The sequence below is a fragment of the Malaclemys terrapin genome, chromosome 2 (genome assembly GCF_027887155.1).
Source record: "Malaclemys terrapin pileata isolate rMalTer1 chromosome 2, rMalTer1.hap1, whole genome shotgun sequence".
Taxonomy (NCBI): Eukaryota; Metazoa; Chordata; order Testudines; family Emydidae; genus Malaclemys; species Malaclemys terrapin.
In genome coordinates, this window is record NC_071506.1 from 285901708 (window position 1) to 285921588 (window position 19881).

The 19881-nt window shown below is 56.7% G+C and overlaps 2 protein-coding genes and 1 long non-coding RNA gene across 5 annotated transcripts in view; 2 read left to right on the forward strand and 1 right to left on the reverse strand.

Moving 5' to 3' along the window:
• Window positions 1-1042, forward strand: part of LOC128831358 (SCO-spondin-like) — a 141278-nt gene extending 140236 nt beyond the window's left edge. The window contains exon 113 of the mRNA XM_054017670.1: window positions 839-1042. Coding sequence (XP_053873645.1) covers window positions 839-861 — 23 coding nt within the window. The 3' untranslated portion in view covers window positions 862-1042. The remainder of the gene's footprint in view (window positions 1-838) is intronic.
• A 1898-nt stretch (window positions 1043-2940) lies between these two features.
• LOC128830979 (uncharacterized) lies at window positions 2941-5304 on the reverse strand. Its single transcript, XR_008443721.1, has 2 exons — window positions 5184-5304; window positions 2941-3314 (listed from the first exon to the last, which is right to left on the reverse strand). It is a non-coding gene; the product is annotated as an uncharacterized LOC128830979 (long non-coding RNA).
• Window positions 5305-5609: 305 nt separating this feature from the next.
• Window positions 5610-18720, forward strand: LOC128830941 (gastrula zinc finger protein XlCGF57.1-like). Of its 3 annotated transcripts, XM_054016898.1 has the most exons (4): window positions 5610-5743; window positions 6772-6950; window positions 12499-12625; window positions 16791-18720. In XM_054016898.1, the coding sequence occupies exons 3-4, from the start codon at window positions 12592-12594 to the stop codon at window positions 18587-18589; spliced, it is 1833 nt and encodes a 610-aa protein (XP_053872873.1). In that variant the 5' UTR covers window positions 5610-5743; window positions 6772-6950; window positions 12499-12591; the 3' UTR covers window positions 18590-18720. The 3 variants fall into 3 exon arrangements, with proteins under 3 accessions (XP_053872873.1, XP_053872871.1, XP_053872872.1); XM_054016896.1 differs by lacking the exon at window positions 6772-6950; XM_054016897.1 differs by lacking the exon at window positions 6772-6950 and having other exon boundaries at window positions 16794-18720.
• Window positions 18721-19881: the final 1161 nt, after the last annotated feature.

A 19881-nucleotide genomic window follows, 5' to 3' on the forward strand; every position in this document is an offset into this window, starting at 1 on the left:
AGCACAGCCCTGGGTATCAGCATCACCCCACCGCACGGCACGGCCCTGGGTATCAGCATCACCCCACCGCACGGCACGGCCCTGGCTATCAGCACACACAGCCACATCCCAGCGGTGCCCCAGGGTCCCAGCATCACCCCACCGCACAGCACAGCCCTGGGTATCAGCATCACCGCACGGCACGGCCCTGGGTATCAGCATCACCCCACTGCACGGCACGGCCCTGGGATCACACGCACTGTACCCCAGCGGTGTCCCGGGGTCCCAGCATCACCCCACCGCACGGCCCTGGGATCACACGCACTGTACCCCAGCGGTGCCCCGGGGTCCCAGCATCACCCCACTGCACGGCCCTGGGATCACACGCACTGTACCCCAGCGGTGCCCTGGGGTCCCAGCATCACCCCACCGCACGGCACAGCCCTGGGATCACACGCACTGTACCCCAGCGGTGCCCCAGGGTCCCAGCATCACCCCACCGCACAGCACAGCCCTGGGTATCAGCATCACCCCACCGCACGGCACAGCCCTGGGATCACACGCACTGTACCCCAGCGGTGCCCCAGGGTCCCAGCATCACCCCACCGCACGGCACAGCCCTGGGTCCCAGCATCACCCCACCGCACGGCACAGCCCTGGGTCCCAGCATCACCCCTCCGCACGGCACGGCCCTGGGATCACACGCACAGCCGCACCCTCTCTGCCTCTCCATGCCTGGCTCAGGAGCAGATGCGTACGCCACGTGCGGGGCATTACCAGCCTTCGCCCTGTCCTGGGCAGGGACTTGCTTTCTCTGAACAGCCCCTTCCCTAACTGGGTTTTCTCTCCTCTTCGCCAGGTGGGGACTTTTCCGAGCGCTGATGGCCCGTGGCCTGGGCGGGACGGTGTCTGCACTGGGGCCCCCGCGCTGTGCCGGCGGCCGAGGCGTGGCAAGGACAGCGAGATGGCAGCGTGTGTCCCAGCTGCAGGCTCCCCAGTCCCCCCCACGCTGCCCGCCGGGCTTGTCCCGCTGTAGCTCAGTAATAAAGTGAACAGAGCTGGGTCCCAAGGCGACTCCTCCAGCTGTTGCGGGGGGGGGGGGAGGGGGTGTTACTGCTCCCCCCGCCTAAAGGGGGCTGTTGGGCGTGGTCCGGAGCTCTGAGTCGCACCCGTAGCACGGCCCCCGACACGGCCCCACGCTCGTCTGGGGCCCGCCACAGCCCACAATCCTCGGCAGGCGCTGGGCGTGGTCCGGAGCTCTGAGTCTCACCCGTAGCATGGCCCACGACACGGCCCCACGCTCGTGTGGGCTGAGCTCGGCCTGGGTTCATTCTCGTTTCACCAGCGGTGGGGCTGACGCGCCCCCAGCTCTGTGGGGCGGCTAATGGGGTTAGAGGAACTTTCCTCCCTGGCGCTGCAGCCCTGCTGCCGGGGCTGGCTCGGCCCATGGGGAGAACCGGGCCCCTGCTGGGGAGATGCGCACAAGAACGGGGCCATAACCCCAGGCCACAGGGCTGGCCACGATGCGCTGCCAGAGCCAGTATTACCGATGTGCCCACAGGACAGACCCGGCCAGGCTGATTTCCCCGTCACGGACTCACAGCAGCTCGTCTGGGCCCAGCCTGTAACCAGTCCCTTGGGAGTGGGCTGGGCCCCGGGACCTCAGCACCACAGGGGCAGGCCTGTGGCCTCCATGTCGCCAAGACTGGGCCTTAGCAATCCCCGTTTCTCTCTCTCTCTGTGGCTCCAGCGATCCCTGTCTCTCTCTCCGCGGCCCCCTGTGATCCCCGTCTCTCTCTCCGTGACCCCCCCGCGATCCCCGTCTCTCTCTCTGTGACTCCAGCGATCCCCGTCTCTCTTTCCGCGGCCCCCCGCGATCCCCGTCTCTCTCTCTGCAGCCCCCGCGATCCCCGTCTCTCTCTCTGTGACTCCAGCGATCCCCGTCTCTCTCTCCGCGGCCCCCCGCGATCCCCGTCTCTCTCTCCGCGACCCCCCCGCGATCCCCGTCTCTCTCTCTGTGACTCCAGCGATCCCCGTCTCTCTCTCCGCGGCCCCCCGCGATCCCTGTCTCTCTCTCCACGGCCCCCCGCGATCCCCGTCTCTTCTCTCCGTGGGCCCCCGCGATCCCCGTCTCTCTCTCTGCAGCCCCCACGATCCCCGTCTCTCTCTCCGTGGGCCCCCGCGATCCTCGTCTCTCCATGACGCCCTGCAGCGAGTCCAGCCCAGCCCAAGGCCTGCGGGAGGCCATGTTGGGCCCTGCCGGGCACAGCGCTCCGGTCAGTCAGTATCTGCACTGACCCCAGCAGCCTTTGCAAATCCGTGCTGGGTTTGTTAGGCGCCTGGCCCTGGCCTCAGGATGTCGTTACTGCTGCACTGGGATGGGAGGGCTCAGACCTGGGCCGTCCTGGCCCAGCCCCGCTGGTCTGGAACGTCGGCTCTGGCTCCGTCAGGTCCAGCAGAGAGCGACCGAGTCTCCAAACGCCGCCACTCCTGCCATGCCAGGCTGGGCTGCATGTGTCACCTGCTGCAGCAGCCTGTGGTGCCAGGGCAATGGGCCAGCCGTGGGGGCCCCATTATTTTTTTCTGGCTCCTCCATTGCTATGGGTTGGTTCAGCCCCCCCCTTGAACGCCCCATCCATGCCACTGCTGCTAGGTACCACGCACAGCTCATGTCTCCCGCTCTGCCCAAGATCAGCATGGCACCGGCTGCACCCACTGGGCAGCAGTGTGAAGCACAGAGGTAAACTGAGGCACGCATCAGCATCATGAAGCTATTGCAGAAAATTCCCCCTTCGCCACAGCCCCTCCCCCTGGCAGCGACTGGGGCGGCTGGGTATTGCCACTGCGCGGGGGTTCCTGGCCAGTGGGGCTGGGGCAGTTTGCAGCCTCCCTGTCACAGAGTGTGGGGGACCCAGGGCCCTGCACCCCCGGCTTCCTGCGATTCACCATGACTCTCAGCCAGCCAGTAAAGCAGAAGGTTTATTTAGACGACGGGAACACGGTCCAAGACAGGTCTTGCAGGTACAGACAACAGGATGCCCTCAGTTAGGTTCGTCTGGGGGGAGGGGCAGGGAGGCCAGAGCCCCTTCTGGGCTCCCCTCCATTTTCCCCGCCAGCTCCAAACTGAAACCTCTCCAGCCCCCTCCTCTCGCCTTTGTCTCTTTCCCAGGCCAGGAGGTCACCTGATCTCTTTGTTCTCCAACACCTTCAGTTGGCACCTTGCAGAGGAGAGGCCCAGGCCATCAGTTGCCAGGAGACAGAGTGCCGGCCCATTCTCTGTGCAGACACCATCACACTGGCCTCCTAGGGCTCTGCAGCAATCACACCCCTAGACACTGGAGAAATGCAGAGGGGAAACTGAGGCACCCACACAGCACTCAGAGAAAACATTATGAACATTCTCACTTCGTCACACTCCCATGCCACTAACCCAGCTTGACCAGTCCACGCGCTGCAGCGCCCGCCTCCAAACAGCACCTGCTGGCCCCCCCGCCCCGCTCTTCCCCACACGGGTCCCTTACAATGGAAAGGGGTAAAGAGCAGGCTTCCAAAGTATGACACCAGCCCTAAGGAGGGATACGATACAGCACCGGTTCTCCACTGGGCGTCTGCCAAAAGAACCCTGGGCTTGACCCACCTCCGCTCACCTCAGCGAGCCACCAAGCCTGCCTGCCTGGTTTGCGGGGGGAGAGGGGCACAACAAAAAATGGCAGTATCATTGCAGAAGAGAGATCTGCCCCTGCCATCACAGCCCCTGACTCCACGAGCAGGCAGCAGCTAGCCAAAGAGACACGCCTCTGCTCTGCCCTGCTACATTAGCGGGGTGGGGGGGAGCAGGTGACCCAGTGTGCCCCCCCTTCACCTCTGGTTGGGGATCTGCAGGGCTGTGCATTTAATTTTAGGGGCCCCTGGTAAAAAAAAAGGTTGAGAAGCACGATGAGAGAGGTCCATAAACCCATGAATGATGTGGCTAAAGTGAAGAGCGAAGTGTTAGTTACCTTCTCCCACCATACAATAAAGGGGTGGGGGGGGGCGAGGGGGGGTCCACCTGATGAAATGACCGTGCAGAACTCCCTGCCATAGTATGTTGTGAGGGCGAAACGTATAACTGGCTTCCACAGAGAATGAGATGAGTTAATAGAGACTAGGTCCATCAAGAGGTATTAGCGAAGTGGGTCCGTGATGCAAGCCCTAAAGCTCTGACTACACTGAGACCAGGCGTGGAAGATGCGGGTGGATCACTCCAGATTGTCCTGTTCTGTGCGCTCCACTGGGCTAGGTCTGACCCACTCTGGCCTCTTACAGGAAATCATGGGGGTGAAAGAATCAATTGCTAATGAGCCCTGCTGCCTAAGGTCATCTAGAATAACCGGCTAGGCCAGCATGAATATACCCGTCTTGTGCCATTCAGTATTAACACAGGAAACACGGGGATTAGTGATTCTGACGCCTTCCTTTGGGACTGAACTCAGGCATGAAAAAAGTGAAACTTGGAAATCTGAACTGTATTTTCTAGGTTATGCAAGCCTGGCCAATACCAATCGCACGGGAAACCCGACAGCGAGGGGAAGACAACCTAGCCCCTTGCTGGCAAACCGCGGCACTGCCACCTCGAGCGCTAAGCGTGGGAACAGGGACCTTCGAAGCTCTGCCTTTGCTTTCCTTTGCCCAGCAGAAGCATTGGCTCTCGGGAGACGTTCGAGTAGCAAAGTGCAACCAGGAGTCGGCCTTTTTCACCCCAGGGCACCCGGCACCGCCTGGCGCAGTGACGCCTCGGAAACCGGGTACAACTAACAGACCCACACAGCTCCCGCTCCAGAAACTGCAGCCACACTCAGTGACGGCTTTGCCCACCCGCCCGCCGCCGGGCACCGGGCGGCACTTCGGCCAGGGCACCTGGGGCTGGAGCTGGCAGAGCTGGGGCTGGCCAGGCAGGGGGAGGGGCGCGACCGAAGGAGCGGAGCCGCGTGAGCACGTATGCAGATTTTTGTGCGAGCAGAGCATTATGGGAGCGGGAGCAGGCTGCTGAGCGGGGCCCGAATTTGGCCCCTGGGGGTCGGCGTGGAGAAGGATGGGGCCCCGGGGCCAGGTCGGGGCAGCTCGCGGCATTGGGGGGCGGTGTGGGCGGGGCGCGGCGGGCCCCCCCGTGGGTTGAAAGTAAGGGGCGAGCGAGGGCGGGCGGCGGCTGGCCCATTCATACTTACCTGCTGGGGGAACTACTATAATAAAGCGGGGGGGGGGGTTTCCCAGGGTGAGGCTCATCCATTGCGTTGGGGGGGGGGACTGACCCCTGCGGTTTTCCCCAATGCGGGCAATTCCACTGTGGGGGGGTGTGCGCGCGCGCGGCCTGTGGCGTTGGGTGAGAAATAGACAGGTCCCCTCGTGCGCTGCAGCTGGGACTGTGGGTTGCTCTAGGGAGGCGTGGCCCCCGGGGGCTGCCTGGCTGCTCTGGTCCCGTGGCGCGTGCGCGTGTTCCCCCCCCCCCCCCGGGGCTTTGGTCCCGCCCCTCGAACCCCTGGGCAAGGCACCCGCCAAACCCTGGGCGGGGGGAAGGGCAGGGGCTTCAGCGCGGCTTACTGAGCATGCTCGGTGCGTGCGCATGCGCAGTGCGCGCCCCCAGCAGCCCGTGCCCCCCGGGAGCCGTTTCCTGACCCGGCCCGAGCCGCTCGCCCCGCGGAGCCCCCGAGCCGGGGCCGGGCGGGGGACGCAGAGCCTGGGGCCGGCCCGGCCCGGCGGGAAGATGCCCAGCGGGGGCTCGGCTCAGGTAGGCGGCTCGGGGGGCACAAAGAGCGGCGGGACCCCCCCCGAACCCCCCCCGCGCCCCCCCCGGGCCCGTGTCCCCCTCGCCCCCCCCCCCGGACCCCCCCGGGCCCGTGTCCGCCTCGCCCCCCCCCCCGGGCCCGTGTCCCCCTCGCCCCCCCCCCGGACCCCCCCGGGCCCGTGTCCGCCTCGCCCCCCCCCGGGCCCGTGTCCGCCTCGCCCCCCCCCCCCGGACCCCCCCGGGCCCGTGTCCCCCTCGCCCCCCCCCCCCCGGACCCCCCCGGGCCCGTGTCCCCCTCGCCCCCCCCCCGGGCCCGTGTCCCCCTCGCCCCCCCCCCCCGGACCCCCCCGGGCCCGTGTCCCCCTCGCCCCCCCCCAGGGCCCGTGTCCCCCTCGCCCCCCCCCGGACCCCCCCGGGCCCGTGTCCCCCTCGCCCCCCCCCGGGCCCGTGTCCCCCTCGCCCCCCCCCGGACCCCCCCGGGCCCGTGTCCCCCTCGCCCCCCCCCGGGCCCGTGTCCGCCTCGCCCCCCCCCCGCCGGCGCGCGCCGCTCGCAGGGCTCTGCGCTCTGCCGCCCCCCCGGGACGCTGCTGGGGGGGGGGGGCAGAGGCCCAGGGCCCCCCCCCGTTCCGAAAGCCTCGTTCCCAAGAGTGACCCCCGAGTCACGTGTCACTTCCGAAACCTGCCCCACGTGCCCTGGGCCCGTCCCCGCAGCCTGGGCGAGTGTGAGCCCGAAGCCGCGCCGGCCTGGCTCCGGCAATGCCCACCTGGGTCCTGGCGCTGCTTGCACCCGCCGCTCAGTACCTGGGAGCCACTAAACCAACCAGGCGTCCGGCGGCACCTTACAGACTAACCCATTTATTTGGGCATCAGCTTTCGTGCCTCTGAAGAAGTGAGGTTTTTACCCACGAAAGCTGATGCCCAAATAAATCGGTTAGTCTTTAAGGTGCCACCCGACTCCAGGTTGTTTCTGTAGATACAGACTAACACGGCTACCCCCTGATACCTGATACGATCCACTGGTCACCATCTAGAAACACAGAAACGCCAGCACCGGCCTTGTGCCAGCCGGAAGAGGTTTGGTTACAGGTCTTAGAGCCACCCAACAATAAGATGCCTCCGGCAAAGATGTGACTGAAAATGCACCCGTGTGTGGAGGGCCAGCGCTTGTGGTGTCAGTGGTGCACAGCGCCAGCCGTGAACGTCACCTCTGGTGAGTTCATTTGAGGTTCTGCACTGATCGGCCTAGGCCCTGGACATCAAAGCTAAATTAAGGTTAAAGACCAAAACAAGCAGGAAACTAATTATATTCATATTGCTAGGAGCCTATTACCAGATCCCCCAGGCACAAGTAATATCACTTCCTAGGAAAGGCGCAAGCTGCCCTCCTCTTCCTTCTGAGGTGGTTATTTCCAAGAACAGCAGTGCTGGGAGCAGCTAATTAGTGTGTGGGGAGAAGGCTGGCAGAGGGAGACAAGGCTTGCAACACGCCCTGAGGCTTGGAAGACTCGCTGAGCCCAATTTCTGTTGGCTGCGCAAGAGTTATGCAAGGCAAAGTAAGAATTCAGGTTCTCATAGCAACCTCTGCAACCCACACGGCGTGGATCAGTGCAGATTTGGAGCGCTGGTTAGGTCTGCCGAGCGCTTCCTTCATCTGTGCTGCATGTGCTCCGTAGGTGAGCGCACCCCGCCGTGCGGAACTGGCGTGTTCCTTCTGCAACATGCCGACCAGCTCCTCGGCTGGTGGGGATGGGTATAAACGTCCTGATGTCCAAGGGGCTAGTGCTGGCTTGTGCCAGCTGAAGAGCTGGCCCTCGCTGGGTTTTGGGGGAGCTCCAAACCATAGGTCTTGTCCACACCAGGCCTTCCAGCGCAAGCCGTCCCTCTCTGCCTCTGGTGCCGCTCCGCCAGCGGGAGTGCCAGCATAGATCAGCCATTGGTGTTCTCACTGCCTTGCTCTCTAGACCTCCAACTCTGCTCAGATCAGGACACGCTGGTTAAAATGCCAGGGCCAGCTGTCGTCCTGTCTACACCAGCCCCCCCATCATTGCTGTTATGGGTGGAGCTGCACCTGGGATAGCGAAGTTGGGAAAGTTTTGGAACTAAGCTTCGGTTAGACACAGCCCCGGATGGTCGCGATGGGAGTTCGATCCTCCGGCCCAGTGCAGGTTTATCGGGCTTCCAGCCTTGGGTACTCTAAAGCCACGTTTTAACGTTATTTTGACCCAACGGAATTATAACGTGGTTACTTCTTGGCTGTGTGGACAGAAAAAACAAACAGCCCCCCCCCCCCCCCCCCCGTAACCCCTTTATACTTTACCCATATAAGGGAGCCGTTGTTTAACCTCATCTGTATCGAAGATAAAACAGGTTTCCTCACATGGTTGTAACGTGTGTTTTCTTGTCTCCCTCATGACAATCCAGCTGCTATTTCTGTAGCTTAGACAGAGCTCCACGTTTGTGTCTGATTTCAACACTCCCACTCTTGCCCCAGCTTCCTAGTTTAAAGACACTCCTGTAACCTCTGGGTAACCCGCCCAAGCCTGTTTGCCCAGAAACAAGCGCCCAGGCTTCTTAGGGGTAACCCGCCCTCAGTGCCTGGGGGAACCCGCCTGGCTCAGCTGAAGTCAATTGGGAGCTTGATCACCTCAAGTTTCTTCTGTGTCCAGAGGTGTCCCAGTCCCTGGGGGCGTAAGCCCCCGGGGCTCTTTGCGCTCCCTCGTGCTGGTGTGTTGAGCTTTCTGGAGGTTTTGCGCTTCAGGAGCTGTTTGGGTGAAGCACATTTTATTTCTCTGCCCTGCCCAGGCACCTGGCTTTAAAAACGAATGCATTTCTACTCGTTTTCGTTCACTAGCATGATTCGGTTAAACCAAAATATCAGTGCTTGTACCGGTGCAGTAGAACCTCAGAGTTACCAACACCAGAGTTACAAACTGACCGGTCAACCACACACCACCTTTGGCCCTGGAAGTGCATAATCAGGCAGCAGCAGAGACAAAAAGAAAGAAAGAAAGCAAAGCAAATACAGTACAATACTGTGTTAAACATAAACTACTAGAATAAAATAAAGGGAAAACAGCATTTTTTTTTCAAGTTTCAAAGCTGCATTAAGTCAATGTTCAGTTGTAAACTTTTGAAAGAACACCCGTAACGTTTTGGTCAGAGTTACAAACAACCTGCATTCCCGAGGGGTCCGTAACTCTGAGATTCTACTGTACTGATTGACTCCTAGCATGAGCGCCCAGCTGGGGAAACGAAGGTGAATTCTCTCAAATGTGTCAGCAAAACAGTTGGTAAAGACCAACTGGTTTGTGTTGTTTGTAGGGACTGTTTAAAAGCCTCTGTCAGAAGTCCCTCACTAGAAACTGCTAAGGGCACTGAAGGGAGTCATGGAGCAAGGGGTAAGGTTCTGTGGTGGGTCGGTGACTGGCTACGAGATGGGACTAGACGGTCGATTTTCAGCATGGCCAAGGGGGCACAGAGCATGCCGCAGTGTTCTATCCTAGGGCTGGTTTTTAGTATAGTCATTAGTTAACTGGAAAATGGGGTGAGCAGCCAGGTGGCAAAAACCACAGCGGACATACAGGGTTGGCCAAGATTAGAGAAGACTGTGAGGAACTAGCAGGGGTGCCATTTGGGGGGGGGCAGGGGATGCTCTAGGCCCCCCCTCCCCCCAAGTTTCGTAGAGGAGGCCTACTCACCCTAGCCCCAGACAGAACTCTTAACTGCAACAGCTTGGGTGTGATATGTGATGAGTTCGGAAGCTGGGAGCAGCACAGCCTTTGGGGCAGGGAGTTTGTTTATAAACAGAGGCAGGGTGATTAAGATAACAAAAGGCTTGTCATTAAAGTAAATTAAGTATCGTTAAGTATCAGGGGGTAGCCGTGTTAGTCTGTATCTACAAAAACAACAAAGAGTCTGGTGGCACCTTAAAGACTAACAGATTTATTTGGGCATAAGCTTTCGTGAGTAAAAACCTCACTTCGATGCATCCGAAGAAGTGAGGTTTTTACTCACGAAAGCTTATGCCCAAATAAATCTGTTAGTCTTTAAGGTGCCACCAGACTCTTTGTTGTTTAAGTATCGTTAGATGATCCTGAAAGCATTGCCAGGCACTTCAGTTGAAAGATAGGAAACAAAGGGTAGGAATACATGCTCAGTTTTCAGAATGGAGAGAGGTAAATAGTGGTGTCCCCCAGGGGTCTGTACTGGGCCCAGTCCTAGTCAACATATTCATAAATGATCTGGAAAAAGGGGATAACAGAGAGGTGGCAAAATTTTCATACTCAAGATAGGTTTCAGAGTAGCAGCCGTGTTAGTCTGTATCCACAAAAAAAACAGGAGTACTTGTGGCACCTTAGAGACTAACAAATTTAGTTAAGTCCAAAGCAGACAGCAAAGAGGTACAAAGGGATCTCTCAGAACTGGGTGACTGGGCAACACAATGGCAGAAGAAATTCAGTGTTGATAAATGCAAAGTAATGTACTTGGCAAAATATGATCCCAACTATACATGCAAAATGATGGGGTCTAAATTAGCTGAACCCATCAATAAAGCGATCTTGGCGTCATTGTGGATAGTTCTCTGCAAACACCTGTGCAGTGGCCATTAAAAAAGCTAACAAAATATTGGGAATCATTAGGAAGGGGATAGATAACAAGAGAAAAATATCATATTGCCTCTCTATAAATCCATGGTACGCCCACACCTTGAATACTGCATGCAGATGTGGTCGCCCCATGTCAAAGAAGATCTGTTGGAAAAGGTACAGAAAAGGGCAGAAGAAATGATGAAGGGTACAGAACACCTTCTGTATGAGGAGAGATTAATCAGACTGGGACTTTTCCGCTTGGAACAGAGACGACTAAAGGGGAATATAATAGAGGTCTGTACAATCATGACCGATGTGGAGAAAGTAAATAAGGAAGTGTTATTTACTCCTCATAACACAAGAACTAGGGGTCACCCAATCAAATTAATAGGCAGCAGCTTTAAAACGAACAAAAAAAGTGTTTCTTCACAGTCAACTCTTTGCCAGGGGATGTTGTGAAGGCCAAAACTATAACAGGGTTCCAATAAGAGCTAGATAAGTTCGTGGAGAATAGGTCCATCAATGGCTATTAGCCAGGAGGGGCAGGGATGGTGTCCTTAGCCTCTGTTTGCCGGAAGCTGGGAATGGGCGACAGGGGATGGATCACTTGGTGATTACCTGTTCTGTTCATTCCCTCTGGGGCACCTGGCATTGGCCACTGTTGGAAGAGAGGATACTGGGCTAGATGGACCTTTGGTCTTACCCAGTATGGCCGTTCTAATGTTCTTATATAGAACCCAGATGTATCTGCTCCCTGCTGTAACCCACAAACCCCGCTCTCCTCCCGGAGCTGGGATAGAACCCTGGAGTCCTGACGGGGTCTCTCTCTCTCTCCGGAGCTAGTAATAAAGTAAGAATATACATTAAACTTTTAAACCTAACCAGCGTCCCTTAAGTGAGTTGCCACAAGATGTCAGAACATGTTATTAGAGTTGAGTGGGTCTAATTTTTTTTTTAATATATATAAAGGAATTAGCTACAGGGTTCCTGTCAGCTAATTGCTAAATTACCTGCCAAAAAACTAGAGTTTTCAAGTGCCTACGTGGTCCAGGAATCACGGTTAAAGTTGCCCCCCTACCAAAATCTGAAATGGCACCGCTGGGACCTAGAAAGACTTAGCCAAGCTAGGTGAACGGGCAACACTACGGCAGATGAAATTCACTGCCAACATGCAGAGCACGGCACTTTGGAATGATCCATTTGAGCGATTTAGTCACGTGTCTGGATTCTAGATCAATTGTCACCGCTCAGACAAAGAGCTGGCTGTTATTTCAGCAGAGCAGTGGCAATCTCCGCTCCATGCAGAGCCCAGAAAAGCCTGTGAGGTGTTAGTGGGCACGAAGAGTTCTGTAATGACCCAGCAGATATCGCACTGACACGGTGTGTCGGGTGTGCCTCGCCCTGAATAGTGTGTTCAGGTCTGGTCAGCCTGGCCCATCAGTTCAATAGCACATACCCAGGGAGTTCAGGGACTGGTGGCCAATTAGAGGCCAGCAGGGACGTCTGTGGGAGGTGAGACTGAGACTGTTTAGTTTAGAGAGGAGACGAATGAGAGAGGACAGGATAGAGGTATAAGAACTGACTGGCACAGGGAAGGTAAATTTGCTGCTCCTGTTTATCCTCTTTAACAATGCAAGAGCAAGGGGACATTTAGTGACATTGAAAGGCAGCAGAAGTTGAAAATTGACAAAGGAAATACAGTGTGCCACAATGCCAAATGAGCATGCGGAACTCATTGCCACATGGCAATATTGAGTCCAGGAGCTATATAGAATTCAGAAAAAGATTAAACCCTTAGGTCCAATGAGAGCATCCAACATTACATTAGACAGGATAATTAAATATAATTGTGGAAACTGTAAATTCTGCCTCAGGGCCTGAACCAATCACTAGCTGATAGCAATCACAAAGACATTTCCCCTAGAAGCAGGTTATTCGCGATCTATGACATAATTTCTTGTACTTCCGTTGAAGTCACTGGTACTGCTGCTGTTGGAGAGAGGGTATCGGACGAGAGGGACCACTGCTCAGACCTAGTATGGCAACTCCTAAATTCCTCTGTCAGCAGTGACTCGAAAATGCGCCGTCCCCGGGCAAGGGGCAGGGCTGTAAGGGGCAGGATGTTGCTGACGCAGAAGATGCTAATGTGGTGACAATTTGGGATTTCAGGCCCCAGTGACGTTTGAGGACGTGGCGGTCTATTTCTCGCCGGAGGAGTGGAAGGAGTTAGCGGAATGGCAGAAAGAACTGTACTGGGACGTGATGAAGGAGAATTATGAGCTCGTCACCTCGCTAGGTAAAGAGACACGTTTGTGCTACTGGGGGCCGTGCGGCGCATGAAAAGCCAGGTCACCAGACAGTTACATGGGGTTCTCCCTGCATGGAGTGGGTGAGAATTGTATCTCTGAGGATTCTCAGCTCCTGGGGGAATGAACGGGCAGGGAAGCGTCTGCTAGCGAGGCCCTGCAGTCTCATTTTTAAGTGTTGTTCATTTCCTAGACAAAATACCCCAGGCTGCCCTTAAGCTGGTGCATACCTGGATAACTTTAGGGGGATAAACCGCTACAGGGTGTTGTAAACCACACCAGGAGTTCTGAATCCAGGAAATTCAAAGCTAAATTTATACTTAAAAGAAATCTAAAGCAGCTAAGGTAAGAAACATACAGTGAAGGCTCAGAACACCTTAACTCTGCCCTCCAGTGAGGTCACGCAATGGCCGCAGTGTTATGAGTAAAGGCACTTCAGTATTTGTGGTTCCGGAAGAGAAACTGGTTTTAAAAGACACATTAGATGTCATCCGTCCCCCCCGTCACCTCCCCCCCATGATGTCATGACACGGTGACAGTCAGAACCCCAATCGCTCCATTTTTTTTTCTTTTGGAAGAAAAGGTTCTTGGTGTCAGAAAGTGGGTGGCAGAACTGGACGCTGAAGCCAGTTGATAGCAACGGTAACGATCAGGCTGTAACCGAGGGCGAGCAGAGACCAGCCAGCCAGCACACGGACCAGAACGCTCCACTTCCCCGTGAGGATTCACCCTCAGCAAGTTTGCAGATGACACTAAACTGGGAGGAGTGGTAGATACGCTGGAGGGTCGGGATAGGATACAGAGAGACGTAGACAAATTAGAGGATTGGGCCAAAAGAAACCTGATGAGGTTCAACAAGGACAAGTGCAGAGTCCTGCACTTAGGACAGAAGAATCCCATGCACTGCTACAGACTAGGGACCGAATGGCTAGGTAGCAGTTCCGCAGAAAAGGACCTAGGGGGTCACAGTGGTCGAGAAGCTGGATATGAATCAACAGTGTGTCCTTGTTGCCAAAAAGGCTAACGGCGTTTTGGGCTGTATAAGTAGGGGCATTGCCAGCAGCTCGAGGGACGTGATCATTCCCATCTATTCGACATTGGTGAGGCCTCATCTGGAGTACTCTGTCCAGTTTTGGGCCCCACACTACAAGAAGGATGTGGACAAATTGGAAAGAGTCCAGCGGAGGACAACAAAAATGATTAGGGGGCTGGAGCACATGAGTTATGAGGAGAGGCTGAGGGAACTGGGGTTGTTTAGTCTGCAAAAGAGAAGGAGGGGGGATTTGATAGCTGCTTTCAACTACCTGAAAGGGGGTTCCAAAGAGGATGGATCTAGACTGTTCTCAGTGGTGGCAGATGACAGAACAAGGAGTAATGGTCTCAAGTTGCAGTGGGGGAGGTTTAGGTTGGATATTAGGAAACACTGTTTCACTAGGAGGGTGGTGAAGCACTGGAATGGGTTACCTAGGGAGGTGGTGGGATCTCCTTCCTTAGAGGTTTTTAAGGCCCGGCTTGACAAAGCCCTGGCTGGGATGATTTAGTTGGGGATTGGTCCTGTTTTGAGCAGGGGGTTGGACTAGATACCTCCTGAGGTCCCTTCCAACCCTGCTAGTCTATGATTTGCATCAGAAGGGTGTGGGAGTTTGGAGGGAGGGGTTCTGTGGCGTTCGAGTGCTCAGAGAGAGAGGGAGTTCCCTGCCTAGGATGCTGGGTAGAGGGAAGAGAATGGGAACTGGAAAGAGAGGGATCTGGCAGACAGGTGATTAGGGAGGAGCTGGAGTTAGGGTGCCAAGGGGTAGAAGCAAACTCCCTGAGTAGGTGCCGCTCCTCTGAGTCAGTTGCTCCTGCTCACATGAAGACCGAGCTGGGCCGTAGGCAGGGGCTGAGCTGGGTCAGACATTGAATGCAAGGGAAGGCAGTTGGGAATTCCTGCCGGAAGGCAGTGCAGAGAGCTGGAGCTGGGGAAGGTACCAGGGTTCGAGGTGGCTAGAGCTGTTGGAGAAGATGATTTAAGCAACGCTTGAGACTGCAGCCGGTTTGATACGGGTCACCACATTCCCTGAACCGCGCTGGCAGGACCCATTTTCCCCCACAGCCCGTCTGAACCTCACGCCCGCTACCCAGATGCCGTGAGAGTGGCGCGGGCAGCTCCGTGTGTGTAGGAACCATAACTTCTCCTGGTACAAGGACAAGGGCATGCCATGAAATCGAAAGGGACCTGCGAAGGGCTGCACTCAGCCCAAGTGCACCTCCTTGGGGCTGGGCATGGGCCGTAGCTTTTGCCCCATATGGGCCCCCCCGTCCGCCCCCGCTCTCTCATTGCGATTCAGTGTGCTCCCTCTTTGTGACCTGCCCCTGCAGCCTGGTCACTGCACAGTTCCCCGTCCCAGGGTATCAAAGTCCGACCGGACGAGCTGCCTCAGAACATCCCCCAATCCACCTCTAGGTCCTGGGCCACTCCCCAGCGGCAGGTCAGGGAACCGCAGCCGGCCTGCAGCTCTGGGCTCCAGCCCGGGGACCCTCTGACAAACAATCCAGCATTGCTCAGTCTCAGTCCTGGCTTCCTACCCCCTGCCCCATCTCCTGGTCTGTCTCTGGGTTCACCAGGAGAGCGTCCTCCGCTCCCCGTGGCAGATTCACCTCTCTCGGCCCCGAGCCCAGGGCTGGCTCCCCCTGCACTTCCTCCTTAACGTCTAGTGAGTGACTGCCGGCCCGCAGCCGGCTTTACAGCTCCTCCCCAGCTGGGTCTGCCAAACCCTGACTCCCCTCCAGCTGCAGCAGATAAGGTTCATTGGTTCTTTCTGGCCACATTAGTCTGCTCAGGGCTTGGGTGTGTGAACGTCCCCTCCCAGTCCCTCGCGCAGTGAATAATGCCACAGGCTCTCCCAGAGGCCACAGAGCCGAGCCGGATTCGAAATGTGCCTGGGCACCTGACAGATGGGCAGAGCCCCGGTTACGTTAGGTAGGAGTGAAAACAGAAGGGATATAAACCCCTTTGCGGCACACAAGCCAACCCCCAGGGCGTTAGGAACAATCTTTCCCTACGGGCAGCGTATTCTGATGGTCCTCGCCCCTTCCTCTGGAGCCAGTGTGATTAGTCACGATCCGACAGGAGAGGGGACTGGATAGATGACGGTCTGATCCAGCCTGGCGACTCCTGTGTGCTTGAATGTTTCCACGAGCCGGTTTCGGAGCTGGTGGAATTCAGCGGAAGCCGATAGAGCTTTATCCCCCAGCTTGTGACCTGGCTGCTGGGTGCAGGCGTGCCCAAGGGCAAGTGGAAGTAGCCGGGCAGTGAGGCAGTCAGGGAATGGGAGCTGATACACATTAGAGGATGAGTGACTAGCCGGGGATGTAACCAGCAGGAGGATTGGTGAGAAAGCTGCTCCCACTTAAAGACTTTGGTCTCAGCAGAGGGTAGGTGAAGTTTCCCCAGGATGGTACCAGCAGCATGGAAGCCCGGGGTTCACTTGAAGGTCATGGGGCTTCCAATAAGTACATAAAGTGATTTCCCAGAAACTCTGGAGTGGGGAGGATCAGCAGCTAGCGTTTCCTCCTCCGATCCCCTGCTGAGGGAGCCCGGCTGCAGTGAGCCATGCTGCTGACAGTGGCTAGGCAGGTGCTGAGCTAAGACCGCTGCTTATTGTGTGCCCACGTGCTCGAAATCTCATCCCCTCCCGCCCCGTAGCCCCATGTGTTTGTCTCCCCCAGCTGTTGTGTCTTGATACAACCTAGAGTGGGAGCTGTCTGGGGCAGGGTCTCTTCACCACATGTCTTATTCAGTGCCTGGCAGAATGGGACCCTGGTCCTTGACTGCATCCCTGGGTGCTGCTGCTATACATACTGTAACGCTCCCAACCGTGACCAACCTCAGCGCAGCCTGTTAAGAACCAGGGTACAAACCGCAGCCAGACTCCAGCTGTGTGTCTGTTAGTCCTCAGCTGAGACATGGGAGACGTGGGCCCGAGCAGGGACCCGGCCTGTCCACATCACACAAATAATCCATAATCATTCTGAGATTCCAGCTGTGGTTCTCCCAGGGAGGTGTGACAGCCCCTGGGAGTTTGCAATTAATAGAAACTTTTGTTTACACAAGAAACGTTTCTTTTGCCACCATCACATGGAATAACATCTGGTCTGTTGTTTTCTCTCTAGTAGATGATGAGATTGTGAATGAAAGTATGGAGGAGAAGAATCAGGAGGAAGATGCTGAAAACCTGCTTCCAGTCAAGACCTTTTCAGTGAAACCTGAAGAGAAAGTTTCCCAAAGTTCAGTAAAGGTGAAAAACTGCCTGGGTCAGAGCAAACTCCAGACAACGCAGAGAAACTCTGCAGGGAACACACAAGGGCTATCCACAAACAGCACGGCTCAGCAGAAAGCCCAGTTGACGGAGAGACCAGACGCCCTTCAGGAATGCAAGCGAAGCTGTGTGGAGAAGACAGATCTCCTGATACGACAGAGGAACCACAAGAGGGAGAGGCCGTTTCCCTGCAGCGAGTGTGGGAAATGCTTCTCTCAGAAAGGGGACCTGAAGATCCACCTGAGAATCCACACGGGGGAGCGGCCGTACACGTGCACCGAGTGCGGGAAAAGCTTCACCCAGCGAGGATACCTGAAGATTCACCTGAGGCTGCACACGGGGGAGAAGCCCTTTCCGTGCACCGAATGCGGGAAACGGTTCCCGTCGAAGGGGGATCTCAAAATGCACCAGAGGAAGCACACGGGGGAGCGGCCCTTTCTGTGCAGTGAGTGTGGGAAGAGCTTCACTCGCAAGGTGGACCTCAAAGTCCACCAGAGGAAGCACACGGGGGAGAGGCCCTTTGCTTGCACCGAGTGCGGGAAGAGTTTTACTTCCAAGGGCTATCTCAAGATACACCTGGGACAACACAAGGGGAAGAGGCCGTTCATGTGTCTGGAGTGCGGGAAAAGCTTCATTTCCAAGGGCTCCCTCAAGGCGCACCAGAGAATCCACACGGGCGAGACACCCTTCACGTGCACCGAGTGTGCGAAGAGCTTCACCACCAAGGGCTATCTCAAGATACACCAGAGGCTGCACACGGGGGAGACCCCGTATCCCTGCGCCGAGTGCGGGAAGCGCTTCACCACCAAGGGCTATCTGAAGATACACCAGAAAATCCACACGGACGGGACCCCCTTCATCTGCAGTGATTGCGGGAAGAGCTTTGCCACCATGCGATATCTCAAGATGCACCAGAGAAGCCACACAGGGGAGACCACGTTCACCTGCGCGGAGTGTGGGGAGAGCTTCGCCCAGAAGGGCTATCTCCGCATCCACCAGCGGATGCACACAGGGGAGGGCCTGTACACCTGCTCTGACTGTGGGAAAAGCTTCACTGCCAAGTACCTGCGGATCCACCAGCGAATGCACACGGGGGAGCGGCCCTTCACTTGCACGGAGTGTGGGAAAAGCTTCACCGCGGAGGGGTCTCTGAAAATCCACCTCAAGATTCACAGCAGGGTGCTGCTGAGTATATGCACTGACTGCGGGAAAAGCTTCTCCTCCATGCGCTATCTCAAGGTGCACCAGAAAACCCATTCCCAAGAGCCAGCGACGCTACCCAGCGAAAGGGGGGACGGTTTCCCGCAGAAGGCGCTTGCCGCTGTCCCTCAGAAAGCCCACAGAGAAATGATCTCATTTACCTGCCAGGACTGCGGGAAAAGCTTCTGCCAGAAGTCTAATTTAATAACGCACCAGAAAGCCCACGCGCAGGAGAGACAGGTTCTCACACACAGGCCCAGCGCCGGCCCTGCGGCCACTCCACCGACATCCGTGAAGTTGCACCCAGTGAATTTGGCTCAGGAAGTTTTAAGAGCAGGGAAAGATCATCTCGACCCAAATCCCTATCCCCTGGTCATGGATTTAAAGCCCAGCTTCCCGTTTGCTCTGCAGACCTGTCCACTTTCCCCAGGAGTAAATCTAGGTGTCTCTTGAGCTCCCATGGCATCCCGCTCCTGCTGACGATGTATCCCGTGTGGTTATTGTTACCTTTTGCATGGTGTAGCTCTGCCCAGGTTCCTCCATGTGCTCCCAATTCCTAACCCTCCCCTATTGCACCCTTCCAAGGTAGCGGCAGTGCCCCAGGTCGGGACTCACAAGAGCCTTACATGCTACCACGTCCTTTGGTTTTTCCTCCTCTTCTATCCACGCAGCATAGCATCTGGTCTGGCTTTTTTTCTGCAGCTTTGCATTGAGCGGGTGGCTTCAATGATTTTATCACAATAAACCCCACTCGCGTGCTGGGCGACTAGAGATCCTGAGCATAGATCCCCTCCCTTGCTCGCTCGCTCACACACTGATTTCATTGCACTGCGTTTCCGATCAGTCAGTGCAGTCACCTACACGAGCCAAATCCGTTACCACCCAGTGCCCAGATCCGTATCATCTCCTCTGACTCTCTTTTTAGCATCACGTACAAACCCTGAGCTGTGGGGCTGTATTCATTCCACGTAGAACTTTCTTGGAGGTACACCGGGGTGAACTGGGACTTTTCAGAAGCCTCCATAGGACGGCAGAGGCTGTAGAATCAACCCCGAGCCGCTCCACTCATCATCCAGTCTGTTGCCCCCCATTGACTCCTGTTCCGGGAGTGCCGAGTGTTAGAGAAAGTTCACTGAAAACCCACGTTAGCGTAACAGATGAGCAAACCGCAGAGGCCAGGAACCAGCAACTTGTGCTCAGTGCACGGAAAGATCCCTCTGGAGGAGAAAGGGCAGAACTTGGCAGCAAGCCCAGGCCAGAAAGAACAAATGTTGGCTCTGGTCGTGGTGGAAGAGCAGCGTGTGAGAAGATCCACCTTCAAGGCCAAGGGAGACGTTGCACACGCAGCCGTCTGATGTATGGGGAGGGAGAAAAGCCAAAGTCACTGAAATGGCGCCGGGGAGCCCGTGACATTCATCCAGTTAGGTCCCCCTTTATTCTACAGCAGGGAATGTGTGAGGGGTAAACAGCAGAAGAGCTGCTGGCAAGGGGTCCAGGCTAACTCCCTGGAGAAGGTGGAAGAGACTACAAGGATCACAATAATTGTAGCTGGAAAAGAGCTGTGAGATCATCGAAGCGAATATGTGCCTGAGACCTGCCCCAGCCAGCTTCCTTCATTCCTGCCTCTGTGTTTTAGGAGGCTCTGCTTCCCCGCGCTCCTGGGGGACAGCGGCTGAGGAGGAGACATTCTGCCCCTTTCTCAGGTTTATTCCCACAGCAGCTGACGTTGTGCCAGGCTCCCCTGG